Source organism: Macrobrachium rosenbergii, chromosome 1, assembly GCF_040412425.1.
Source record: "Macrobrachium rosenbergii isolate ZJJX-2024 chromosome 1, ASM4041242v1, whole genome shotgun sequence".
Taxonomy (NCBI): domain Eukaryota; kingdom Metazoa; phylum Arthropoda; class Malacostraca; order Decapoda; family Palaemonidae; genus Macrobrachium; species Macrobrachium rosenbergii.
Window position 1 is genome coordinate 38,948,199 of NC_089741.1, and position 13,947 is coordinate 38,962,145.

General features: G+C 35.5%; 1 protein-coding gene across 1 annotated transcript; it reads right to left on the bottom strand.

Annotated features, from left to right (window-relative positions):
* Window positions 1–948: 948 nt before the first annotated feature.
* On the bottom strand, window positions 949–13,267 carry LOC136853906 (uncharacterized). The gene is made up of 14 exons (XM_067129839.1): window positions 13,108–13,267; window positions 12,306–12,385; window positions 11,411–11,816; window positions 10,488–10,592; window positions 8,550–10,228; window positions 7,248–7,408; window positions 6,331–6,521; window positions 5,507–5,593; window positions 4,504–4,620; window positions 3,404–3,621; window positions 2,735–2,960; window positions 1,939–2,162; window positions 1,218–1,389; window positions 949–1,045 (listed from the first exon to the last, which is right to left on the bottom strand). The coding sequence occupies exons 3-14, from the start codon at window positions 11,771–11,773 to the stop codon at window positions 1,022–1,024; spliced, it is 3,567 nt and encodes a 1,188-aa protein (XP_066985940.1). The 5' UTR covers window positions 11,774–11,816; window positions 12,306–12,385; window positions 13,108–13,267; the 3' UTR covers window positions 949–1,021.
* Between the last annotated feature and the right edge of the window lie 680 nt (window positions 13,268–13,947).

The following is a 13,947-nucleotide window of genomic DNA, read 5'->3' on the forward strand; positions in this document are numbered from 1 at the left end:
GGTTATACAGTACTGTACTCCATACTGTGCTTATTCATTAATTATCAGCTGGTTTCTCTAACTTATAGTGATGTATATTACATATTGTTTCTGTCTATTCATAATATAATGTTTACCACTGCAGATTGCAGCTTTATAGAACAGCATTTGCTAGTTACCCGTTAACTATATGAACATATGAACTGTTCCACTGCAAGAAATCTCATCTACATTTGCTTGTGGTATTGTTCATGCACAACAATAATCCAGTCTTGATTGTGGCCGCTATCTACTCTCTCCCTTCAGCTCGATAACCATTTTTTTCAGTAACTAACTTCCTAATCTGAGCATATTTAAGGTGTCCATTTGTTCAACTTACTTATCACTCTTAGATGGCTTCCCCATAACCTACAAGACAAAGTGCTGGAACCTATGAGGCCACTCAGGGATGCAGAGTACAGTGGCAGTTTTCAAAGCTTTGGAATTCTGTCTTTGCAGGTTCATAACTTAAAGGATGGTCTACAATTTACTTTTTTGTTAAATCTTACCCTTCGTCTTTCCTTTCATTTTCCTGGCCTTCAAGTTGGGAAAAAAAAATTCTGGTATCCCTGTGTCCATCCTTATTGCATTCTGCTCTATTCCCTGCGTTTCAGAGCTCCTCCTGATAGCATTTATTTGCTGTGATTTTCTCCTTGCTTTTTATTATATTTTAATAATTATCGACTGTTTCTCTTTTCTCATAAAAGCTCATTTCCTGATCATGTACTGCAATGGCTTCAACAGTTGTTTATCTGTGCTTAAATTTATCATTCAATACTTAGTCTCATATAACAGATGTACTGTTTTCCCGGAGTGAGATTCTTTTTCCATATAAGTAAAGCTGTAGTCTGACAATGCATTACCATACAAGCATCATGTCCAGAATGGATTAAGTATTAAAAAGAGAGAGAAGAAAATTAACACAAAATGTATAAAAATTCCTTTTTATTAAACTCATCTAATAAATTTTGGACCCAATTACAAACCTGCCACAGCACAGAATTTAGTCTCCTGGTGGCTGGAACATCTGAAAAAAAAAAAAAGGATGAAAATGTTTTCACATTCAACACAAAAAACTAAAGAATAAAACTCTTATCTCATGAAAATATTTGGGACTGCACTATAAATTTCCATTCCAAGTACAGGTACATCTATAATGTAAGTAAATTATTAAAACAATATCGATTTTAAGAACTTACATGTTGGAGTTCACACAGTTCGATATCCTGTGTATGAAGACGAGCTCTGAGATATACGATTTCCTCCTCCTTTTGAGCCAGTATGGATTTCATTTCAAGATAACGACTTCTTGCCTCTCGTTCGCTTGTTTCCAGTTCATTCAGCTCAAGCTCATATCTCTCTCTCAAGTTTCTACAAGAATATGGAAAGTGACATCGGTTAATTGCTAAGCAGGGCAATGAAAATTCAACCAAAAAAGATCTAATCTATTCTGCATCATTAATATTATCATTATTATTAGGTAGATTAAACGCACCACTGAATTATAATTCTCAACTGTCATATTGCTAGCAAATGAGATCTATGCACTACACAGTAAACAGTAGAGAGCATCTAACGTTTACAGTTCCTTGAATCATAATCAATAACCTTGATAAATCTATTATCACAAATAAACAATCAGCTGTTTACAGCATTTTGATGGCCACTATAAGCAAAGTATTTGTGGAAGAGCAGACTAATATCTGACTATACAGCTAGCCATTAAACTTGAATCATGACTTTGTCTTCACTGTATCATCAATAATGTCATAAATATGCTTCCCATTATATTATGGAATACCAAATTTGCCACAAAAACTAACGTCTCTATACATCTAACTATACTGTTGACATCTTTTAGGGAACATGTCAATGCAATGAATTAATAACAACTTTAACAGTCAGAAAAGGACAGCTTACTTTATCTTGGATTCGTAATTCTTGTGCTCCTCTTCCTCTCTGGTAGTAGTCTCTTGCTTGATCTCTTTTATGACTCGTTCGATCTCTTTATCTCGCTGCCTCTTCAATCTTTCTCTCAGCTCTTTTTCAGACTGAACGCGTGCTTCGTTGTGTTCCTTCATGAAGACGGCTCGCCATTCACTGCGACTATGCTCATCTTCCCGACGTATGGAAATGAGTTCCTCCTGAGTAAAAGACCTTCCATTGTAAGTTACTTCATTTCAAGTAAAATCTGGCAACTGACGATTTTCAAGGTAAAGGTCTACTTCAGTTTTCATTAGCTCTATTGTAGTAGCCATGAGTTCTAAATAAGTTTCCCTCCATCAAAATGCAAGTCTATCTCTCCCATTAACCTTAGAACAAACTTTCTGTTCACCTATTTTTTTCCTTTTTCTGCAGGCATAGACTAATAAGGGCATTTAGTTCCTTATCACAATGATGCTTAAATAAAATTTAAGAAATACATAAAAAACAAAATTCATTTGGACATTTTATAAAATCCTCTCAACAATAAGGATGAATGGTACCAAACTTAAAGAGAAAATCTCAGGTCTTTTACACTGAAACCACATACCAATCAAATTACCAAATTATCTGTTATGCCCTTTCTTTTAGGGTGTTAAACAAAAATATGATTCCCAGCTATGGTTCAAATTCAAGCTGAGAATAATTATTAATACAGTTGCAAAGTATATACCTAGGTATTTATACAGTTGCAAAGCATATACCTAGGTAGCAACCTCCAAAAAGTACTTACCTCATGTTTGCGAGTTTGGCCCCTAAGCTTTTCTTGTAGCTGCTCAAGTATTTGATCCTTTTCCTTAGTGACCTCTTTGATAGCCACACTATGATCGGCACGCAACTTCTCTTCGTTATGGTGTCGTTCTTCAATCAAGGCCTTTATATCTTGTTCGTGCTGCTTGCGAAGAACCTCCATCCTACTCAGGCAATGCTGTTCACATTGTCGAATTTCTAATTCTAATCTGTACAGAAAAAACGACAACTCAAAATCCCTTTGTGGTACCTTTGTTATTCTGTCTAAAATGACTTGGCGTTAGCTAAGATTAGAGCTACCTATACACAACCACAATCTAGAGTAATCCTCTCCAGTGTGTATTCGACTGTTGTATTGTGTATTGCATATCATATCATATATCCATAGTATTCATGTATGTAAACATATTTTGAAATTCAGGACAACATACATAATCCTGAACAATGTTTCCGATTGCTAATACCAACTGAAAACATAACATATTATTCCTCAAGATCAAATTAAATCTATGCACATAAAAAACAGGTAGAGTATATTATAATTCACAAAATATGATTTCTGGGTAGTTAACTGAGTGCTAATTCTTACACAAAAATTAAGTTAACCCTGATTACCTTAACAGTCCAGAAACTCAGACCTGAACCTAAATACCTTTGTTGCTCTCGTTCTCTTTCCCTTTTACAAAACTCTTCTTTTTCTTCTTCAAACTTCTTCTTCAGTTCATCTTCTTGACTCCGCATCTGGTTCATGAATTTCTCCTCGGCTTCTTTCATAAGGTCCCAGTGCTGTGCTTTGAGTTGACTGACTTCATCCCGATGCTTGGCATTTAGGTCTTTCATTTTACTTTCTAAACCTCGGTACGTCGATTCCTAAATGCGGTACAATAAAAGGGGAATGAATGGGCCAAAAGACTGGTCATGGACATTAGTTAAAATAATTCTGAATACCTACATGGGATATGATAGCAAAGCCACCTATCCTGACGGAAATGATCTGTCATTATACAGTCGTCAAAAGAATTTACCAGAATACAAATAAAAATGAATGCTAATACATAATAACATAAGGGAAACTTAAGATCTAATCACTAATTGAAATAAAGATGAATATATAACAAAGGAAGAATAAAATCAATGCAAATGCAGCAATGATTAAGTTCTTCTCATTGTCTACAATACAAATTTCAAAAGACCATACTACCAACAGCAGACACATTTTCTTTCACCATTAAGTCTGCTAGGCAATCTTTGACAGTACAGTACCTACTATTCTAACATCTTCAGATTAAAAAATAAGAAATGATGAGACAAACTAATAACTGTACACAGTACGAGATGCTTTACCAGACAGCGCACCTGAGGCATATCCTGGACCCACATCCTAGTTCATAGGATAAACATCTAACAGTAAAGCATCCCTAACCTTGGATTAAACAGATGATATGCTCTGCTTTTAAAGGGATGATGGTTTTAGCATAGACTATAGATACTAACTACCAGCTCTTGTCCATCAGTGACCCCTCTTATAATGTATTTATTTTTTAGCTTCTACTTTCATCCTGGAAACACTACAAGGTAAAGAGTGCAGTACCTCAGTGGAGGTAAAATAATGCTCCAAAAAATGACAGTATTTTAAGAATAAATTCACCGACTATCAGTAACTTCTGAATTTGGACACCATTTCTAGTCAAAATAATCAATGTTTGTGGAAAAAAATACAAGAAACAGTTAGATATAAGCAACAGATCTCACCTTGATAGATTTTGTCTTCTGCTGAACCCACTTCTCTCTTTTGTCCTGTTCTGCTGTCATAATTCTTTCTTTTAAACTCTTCAACTCCTGGCTGTGCCTCTCTTCAGCTAGTTTTAACTGAAAATGTAACCCATTTAAATTTTTAAAAAATCAGTATCTTGAGTTGATAAAAATGAATATAGCATGAATATTGCTGAAAGTATAACTGTGTTATACAATACAACTTCAAAGCTTTAGACTAATATGAAGGGGGTAGGGGGAAGTGCCAAGATCTTTGCTAAATTTTATATTAGGCAGCCTATCGCATAATCAAAAGACAAAACATTATAATTTACAACAGAAAGCCTACAATATGATCATAAGACACTATTTTTTCATCTCCCAGTGAAGTTATTAACTAATATACCTATTAGAACTACATACAATTACGTTTTCATTTAATTTTAATTGTACAAATTTACTTTATATAAGTCATTTAAGTCTAAACATGGAGTCTTATTATACTTGTCTACCATCTGTGTTATACAGTACATAGAAATAACAAGAATACTGATACACACTGCATTTTTTATGGTAGGTTTACTACTATCATTATTAAACTCAATGGATCTAAAGACAGAATCTTTCAGATAGTTTTGTCATACGAATTTAACACTAAACAGAAGAATATTATATGTGTAACACACTGCAATATGGCCAAGAACCCACCACACAGATCTTGCAATATACATCAAATATAAATACAGCACTCAGTCATGATTTCCCTCATTGATTTTACTGTGAACAGTTGACTCAAATTTAGAAACATGGGAGGACGACCTAGGAGAAATAAATGTCATCCTCAGAAAATTGACTTTATCAACACCAAGATAGTAAAGTTCAAAAGCATCATTTCCAACATGGTAAAGGAGGTTCATTTGTCACAACTTTTTTTCTCATAACCTACAAAAAAACTTAACTATGCATCAAGTTAATGCTGCATACTTGTTACCTTCATATTTACCTTATCAGTATGTTTCTTTTCTGCTATTCTAAAGCTCTTTTGCATTTCTTCACACTGTTCAGTCAACATTCTCTTGTCATCCAAAAGCTGAAATGATGGGTAAGCCATTAGATAATGCATAAAGGTACGCTATTTAAATTCAAAATAAATCTCAACTCTAGGAAAATTAATAACCAACATTAGAATAAATATGGTATAGTACAACCAGTCTTCTATACTGTAGTTCTATAATCCTAGATTGGCATTAACAGTACCTTTCTTAGCATGATAGTAAGAATGACAAAAACTATGCTCTTCATCACAGGGTCTCTAAAATAGGGAACAAACTTTAAAACTGCATAATTTATGTATAATTTACTTTGAAAATTCTGTTTAACATTTCCAACTAATACAGAATACCTTCTGATGCATTAGCAACTAACCACATACCGAGGATAAGGTGCACATAAATGAAAATGTGTTACACTTCACGGCCCATTACCCAATACAAGCAGTTCCCGGTTATCAGTGGGGGTTCCGTTCCCAACGGCGTAATGATAACCAAAAATCGCCGATAACCGAAAATCTGCGATAACAGCACTTATTGGCACCGATAACCGGAGATCGGTGCCACTGTTAAGTGGGGATTGGTGCCGATAAGTGGAGTATGGCGCCGATAAGCGGGGATTGGCACATATCGGCACCGAAAATCCAGTTATTGTCGTCGCTAGACAAGTGCTGTAAAACCGGATCACCGATGACCGAGACCACCAATAACCATGGACTGCTTGTATTGTGATCCTCACTGATGCTCAGGATACTATACAGTACTCGACAGCCCTTACCTTCCGAATTAAATCTAAATTCTTCTGTATACGTGATTCAGACTCCTCTTGTTTCATACGGGCTTTTTCTTCACACTTGAAATGCAAGTCAGGTGCCTTCTTGGGATCATCCTTTTTGCCTTCTTTAATACAAATATCTTCCAGCAATTTCTCTGCTTGTGCAACTTGTTGCAACAGATCATCCCTATAATCTGCAATACAATACAGATTTTATGAAATTCTACTATGGAACTAATTATAACAGTCAAATTTATGAGGCGTTTACATATTTCCTTCAAAGTCAAACAGCATTCTGAATTTTACTGTTCCACTACCATGTGGAAAAACATTTTATATATTTTTGTAAATTCCAAAAACTGATATTAGTTACTTCAGTAACAAAATTCTGTTAAGACTGATACAAGTAGCTGAAAGTTGTCCAAACAAAGGTTACATATTCAGGAAGCTATTTAATCTTGTTTAACACTTCCTTTCAAAATTACTAAACCTCTGCCATGAAAGCCTAATTAACCTACCTAACTGACTCACTAAACATCTAAACAGGAGTCACTTCTAATGAAAGAGAACAACGAAAGATTTCTGTATTGCTTACTTTTGCCACACAGGATTTAACCACTGCATGCAGTTTTATTCATACTACCACTTTCAAGTTAAGTATACCCTAGTTTAACCAGACCACTGAGCTGATTAACAGCTCTCCTATGGCTGGCCTGAAGGACTAGATTTATTTTACGTGGCTAAGAACCAGCTGGTTACCTAGCAACGGGACCTACAGCTTATTGTGGAATCCAAACCACATGATAGCAAGAAATGAATTTCTATCATCAGAAATAAATTCCCCTAATTCTTCGTTGGCCGGTACCCACCCGTCCAATGAGGAATTACTACCACTTTCAGGAAGGTCTCAGTGAACTTACCAGTAAATTCTCCCTGGTGCCACCTCTCAGCCAGATCTTGAGTGAAAAGAAACACCTTTTCTACCAACACTTGTATAACCGGGAGAGTAGCTCCAACACATTCATCACTTGCACTGTCATCTGAAGATGACACTGACTTGTTGGAGATCTTGTTACTGGTTCTTAAAGGAAAATAAAGATATAATTTCTAATTACAAGTAAGAACTGCATTAAACTAACATTTTCATTTATGGAAAGAGAAACCCACAAGATTGCTGGGCCTTGAACCAGCCTGACCACCTTCACATCTCTTGAAAAAGGGTCACAGTTAGGACCTGAAAGTACTCGAGATTCAAGTAATATGCAAATATTTACAAGTAAACAAGTTATCCACAGGAATCTTAAGGGTTTCTCTTTCCATCTTCAGAAGAAAACTGAAAGAAGATTTTGTTTGATTTTCATTTATCTCATTCTAAAAGGCCACGTGAAATATTTAAAACAGCATTAGTATCTTATACTACACAAACTAGAGCTTTCAATAATAAGGCAATACTGTATTGGCAATTTGTATGGTTGATAATGGGGCTGGTAAAACAGGAATTACCAATCATTTGCTAAGCATTCTAATCAAATGCTCAGCAGTTCAGTTAATAATCGAAGTCAATACATAAGAAAGATAATCTTCCACCTGGCAGGGTCCTGCTCAGTTTAGGGAATCAGTATGTTACTCAAATTCAAAGACTGACTTAAACTACACCTACCATCATTAAGACAGACAAAATACGAGATTTGTAAGGCCACTTGATATTATAATGATGCACAGGTGTTCAGAACCTTTGTAATGATTTCAAGGCAAACTATGTCGAACCTTATAAGTTCTCTGCAAGGCTTGGACATTTACACCAATTGAACACTCATTATGCTGTTTGGGATGCTGCTGTTTAACACCATATAATCTACAGTGAGAAGAACCCAAACTTCAAGAAGATGGAGAAACATCAGGGCCATAGCATTCAGTACTGGATCCTACAATATTCATACATAGTTCCTATCCGGAACCCACTATGGAAAAAATCTTAATGGCCCTTAATCTCCTGTTGCTATAATAACCTCAGTCAATCTTCCACTACTGTTTCTTTGCTGAGTAACATGGAAAAAGTAAACTGTACATTGCTAAAGGTAAATGGTATATGAATTTTGGACTTTTGTACAGTACTATATATGATACCAAGCTAAATATAGTTAACTATCAGAATGGGAAAGTTTGGACTGATGAACAAACAACATATGATTTTACACACATACTACCATTAAAATTCTTACCTTTCAATAAAGCTTGTGGAGGCATTTACTTCCTGCACTGTTTCAAGATTAGAATCATTTGTGTTGCCATTAGTATTAATTCCCATGTCTTGAAAAGTTGGCGATGGTGGCCCTTGAAAATTGAGATCGCTACGAGTTATCACGCTTGCTTCTCTGCTCTCCTTCGTTTTGTTTTCTTCGTCCTCAATCATCTTCAAGGCTTCTATTAAATCCCTAGATGGTTGAGATTTTGCACTCAGCTTTTCAACTGGGTAAAGACTTTTTATTGCAAATCCTGTAGCCAAACCAAGTCGATAAGTGGGAAGATTTGTTGTGCAAGAAAAATCTGTTCCACTGTAGGGTGATTTTTGTGTCAAGTTATTAGCGGCACTCAAATCTCTATTCACCAATTCGGTTACCTGTTTACTGCCTAATGGTGATGATTTCTCACCATTATTTTCTGGGGCAGGAGAGCCTTCACCACTATCTTTATTCTGCTCTGATTTAAAGTTCACAAACATATCGTGTGAATCTAATGCATCCTCAATATCCCTAGGGGAGGATCTACTACTCTGGCTTGACTCTTCGATGATGTCCTCGAGAATGCATTCAGGCACATCTGATTTAGAAGGTACATTCTCCCCTTCTATCAAGTTCTCTCCTGCAACACACTCCTCATCCTCAACTGAAGCAGGTGAATAAGTATCTTCATCATCACACCTCACTTCTGGGGAACAAATGCTACTGTCCAATTTCTCTCCGACATCCCCCACTAAAACTTCTGTGTCCCTTATGGAAAATGAACTGTTTACAGCATCATTACAGCCAGTTTGAACGCCACTATCATGAACCAGAACAGCTCTGGCATGGTCATACTTCACGTTACTTTCACTAACAGAATTGTCTTCTCGACTTGATAGCCTCAAAAGCAATTCATGATTCTGCTTAAGGAGCTGTTTCCATTCTGAGTCCCAGTGGTTTCCATGTGATTCCTCTTTAGTGTCTTTTGTTTGTTCCTGAGGCGAATGGTAGCTGGTGGCCATTAACTGTATTTTTCTACCAAGACTTATTACAGTGCACTCAGAGCCATCATTAGAAGTGGTATCCACGTCTCTTCTGACTAAATGGCTAGCAACGTTGCCCTGGTGCTGATGATATGAACTGTCGGTGTAAACATTAAAACTTAGGTCACCAGACTTTTTCATTAAATGCGGTCGAATGTTAAAGGAATTTTCACTTAATGGCTCTGAGTAATTATCGATAGTCTTGGTTCTTTTCTCCGTAAAATACGTACTGGTATATTTTTGCTGGCCACTGGAATCACCTTCTGAATTCTCCACTTCTCCCTGTGCCTTAACTTCTGATGATGTTACTGGATGCATCATTGTACTTGTTTCATGATCCATCCTCCCACTTGACTTTTGTACATTGTATGATACTTTATTAGGGAATATACTACCACATTTGTCATCCACAAAACAAGCAGTTTTATCATGTTTTGTGTAAGTAGAGCCCAGATCACTAGAAAAATTCTCATTGCATCTATTATCTAAAGATGAGGAACTTTCATAGTCTAGATGCTGATGGAAACCTGAGGTAACCGTGTAAGTCTTTCCAAAGTCCAGCATGCTTGAGCGATCAGAATCACTTCCAACATCAATTTTCCCCACAGCTTTCAGTGCACTGCAATCTGAAAAGAACTATAAAGAAAAACATTTTTTTTTCTCAATTTTCTTTAAATTTTATGCACAATGTTCAAAGCGAACCATAATTGTAACTGGCAGAAAATAATACACACACTAAATCAAAACATATATATTAGGCTTGATCTTAGTGCTATAACCAAAGCTATCTTATGATAACACAATCAAAGGAATATAAACAAAAAAGTTAGGAGAGAATAGCACTGTACTGTACTTAAATAATACACTAAATGTTTCCAATGAACAACTTAGTTACCTTCTTTTGCTGTCTTGAAGTACAGTACCCATGATTGGCTACTATCCGTAGGGAACCTCTACTTACTGGATGATGGCGTCTTGGGGCGTATGCAACAGATCGTATCTGTAAAATGACACTCCAAGAATTAAGATCAATTTTAAAAAATATTTAGTGTAAAAAATAAACAGAAAAGAGGATTTCTAAAACAATATCAGTACTTCATTACAAACTTCTACAAAAGTACAAGAGGCATCTAAAGTAAACACTGAACCTCCTGGAAAGTCAGGTTAATTATGTGACATCTTTTATATGCCACTATTTACGTCAAAGTTCAAAAATAGTGGCAGCGGTTCAGTTTTTAAATTATCAAATATTCTGGGGGAGATAAGAGTGTGAAATTATGCACCACAAAGAAAATCAGTCTTAGAGGAACTGAATTTAATTAAGTAATTGCCTGTTGTATCCATTTATCATCTACCCTATACAACAGATCTGCATAAATATGATTAAAAGTTAATTAAAAAATGTCAACTGAGTAACCTACAGCTTAACAATGCAAAACAACAATAGCATAAAAAGGCACAAATTGATGAATATTTTCATCATCAAGGTGAAATAGTGCAACACTACCAGCATCTATACTATTCTGACTAGTGAACTTAGAATGCTATGATTAGAAACAAAAAGCACTGAATTTTCTTTACAGGGTTAGATGTCTAACAAGATCTCTCAACTCCCTTATATTTTATGCATTCCCTGCCTGAATTCACACATTGTTTAAGATTTCAATCACAACATATACCAACTACCACCTGGTTAGCTTTAAAATGAAGTTCTATGAGATTAGCTTCATCCAAGTAACAAACAAAAAGGTACAGTGTTACCAAATATTCCTTTGATACTTAAAAGTGTAACTGGGGATGATTTATGAACACACTTACTGATTTTCCCTCTACTTTCAAGTTCAGATGAGAGACATCATGAGTCTTTAAATGAAATCCACCTCCTCCTCCTCCTCCTCCTACCACTCCTCTTTTAAACGAGCACAAATCCGAACTTCCTCCCCCTCCTTGTGTAGGGGCTGAAGATGGCCGTCTCCTTGGTACTACCGGGGGTGCTGAAGAAGGACGACCTGTGTACAGTTTTGGACGATGGGAATGATCACTGGAGGCGGGTCGAGCTGAGTTAGCTCTACGCGGAAAGCCTGCATTAGCTGATCCTACCCTGGATGAGGAGGAGGACGAACAGCCTCCAGCACGGGCAGATCCAATACGATGACGGACATTTGGCTTTTCGTTCAGCATTGTGGCAAGAGACACGCTAACATATTACTATACAAGGAAAGATCTGAAAAGAAGTTAAATAAAAAATCAATGTGTAACAGAATGAATACACAGCAATTCTATGGGTGATGAGCAAAAACATATGCCAATCATAAAGCTGTACACTACTGGTAAATGGTTTATAGCCTAACAGATAATTCTCAGCTTTGAATGGAATACTATCATGACAAAATGAAAACTATTTGACATTCAGTTTGATGTCAAATCATGCATTTAAATTACAAAGAATCAATTATATACTTTCTTTTACAGCATAAACTATCACAAGAGGGGGATATTAGATACATAACTTCAAGACACTAATCAAATGCTTATTTCATTTCACACTAGAATGACTAGATAAAATTTGTTGCCAGTTTCCTAAAATAATACAACTCACTTCAATTACACCTCATGTAAGCTTTCGTAACTTTTTAAATGATCAAAAATGACCAGACAGCATTTCTAAAACTTAGTAAATGAAAAGTAAACATAATAAATAACTTGTACTTACTTTATGGTCTCTTCACTTCATTGTATGTACAAGTTTTCTGGGGGCTTGATAAAGGTTTACGTACAGGAAACAACTGATCTCTGCAAAAAAACAGGCAAAATTAATTAAAACATAAAATACTTTGGAAATCACTGATCATTTCAAAATCATTTAGTCATTAAATATCAAGGGGAAGTAATATCTTCCAAGCATTTTCCCTCAAAGTGGCACATTGTATTATAATCATAAAACAGGATTCAGTTATTAGTACTTCTTGTAATATTGTCAGATTCTATTGAAAATATAACTAACATACATACAATGCGTCCTAGCCCAATTACATATTCTTTACCTATCCTAACTTAGCTCAGATAAGCTGTTATTTGGATGTGTACATTATTGAGATACGCCCACTGGAGATGAATTTCATTAACTAACGTCAAAGTCTATGGTTTTTTGCTTCATAAACTTCATGAAAACAAATGAAAATATAACATTCGACTTAAATTCAGGCTACTGGTACCTACGTTGGTGGCTAAGGGATATTATGTATAAGCTAGGCTATGAAATTAGCTATTCTTTGGCTTTGGGAGTTACATCTGGACAGGAAATTAGTAAAAACTACCTGATAGAATGGCTAACATACCTTAGGTTAGTTTAGCATGTTCAGAATATGGGGTAGCCAATGATTAAAACGTAACCATGAATATATACAAGCTGAATGTTTATTGAATATAGTAGATATTTGGAATACGATAGCTTCTTAATCTCCTGTTTTGCCAAAGAATACACATATAAGTAAATCTCACATGCAAGTACTCACTGGTTTACCACAGTTTAACTTCCATATCCCAGGAAAATGTTTTATCACACGTGTAACTATTAAATGAAGATTTATTTGCCGTAAATGACTTTCGATCTTCATAAAAATTTAAGCAGCCCTTCATCTGTTTTGTTTACAAGTTCGGTCCTCTGTGCGAATCTGTGATTTCATGGCTTAGACTAAATGGTCCACCATTTGTAAAATTACTATCATAGTCACTTTAATAATAGGTAAAAATTTATGTTTTTATAGAATATTAAATATAACTGTGGATTAGTATTAGTACTTTGAAGCTTATGTACAAAATAAGATGATTAATAATAATTTTATTAACTCATTCGAACAGAGGTCTTTCGTTGCTAAGTAACGACGTCTTCTTTCTTTAGTTTTGTGGACTCGAAAGCGGTTGACCCAAACTTGCATGTTATACCATTTTTTGGCGCAAAAACCATGATTTTACAAAATAAAGCTATCGAGAAAGAAAATATAATTCAAGAACTATACCTAATGCTGATAACATTAAATAATCAAGGACAAAAATTAAATAAACAGAAAAAAACATTATTCATACTCCAATTCCAGTCAGACAGCTACACTGCCAAAAACTTTCCTTCAATTCCTGGTGTATATACATTAATTGTCACAGCGTTGTATCATGTTACACCATGCTACACCCAATATTATATATGCACTATTATATACTGTTTCACCGGTTCTTCCAAGAGCCTCCTAGACAATGCAAGCTTTAACCCTTCTATACCCGCAAAGCATAAGCACTCCTAGGCCTTTCCAGCCCTTCCCTTCTGTCTGTTTACTTGTATTTTGCTATGTTTCGTGTCA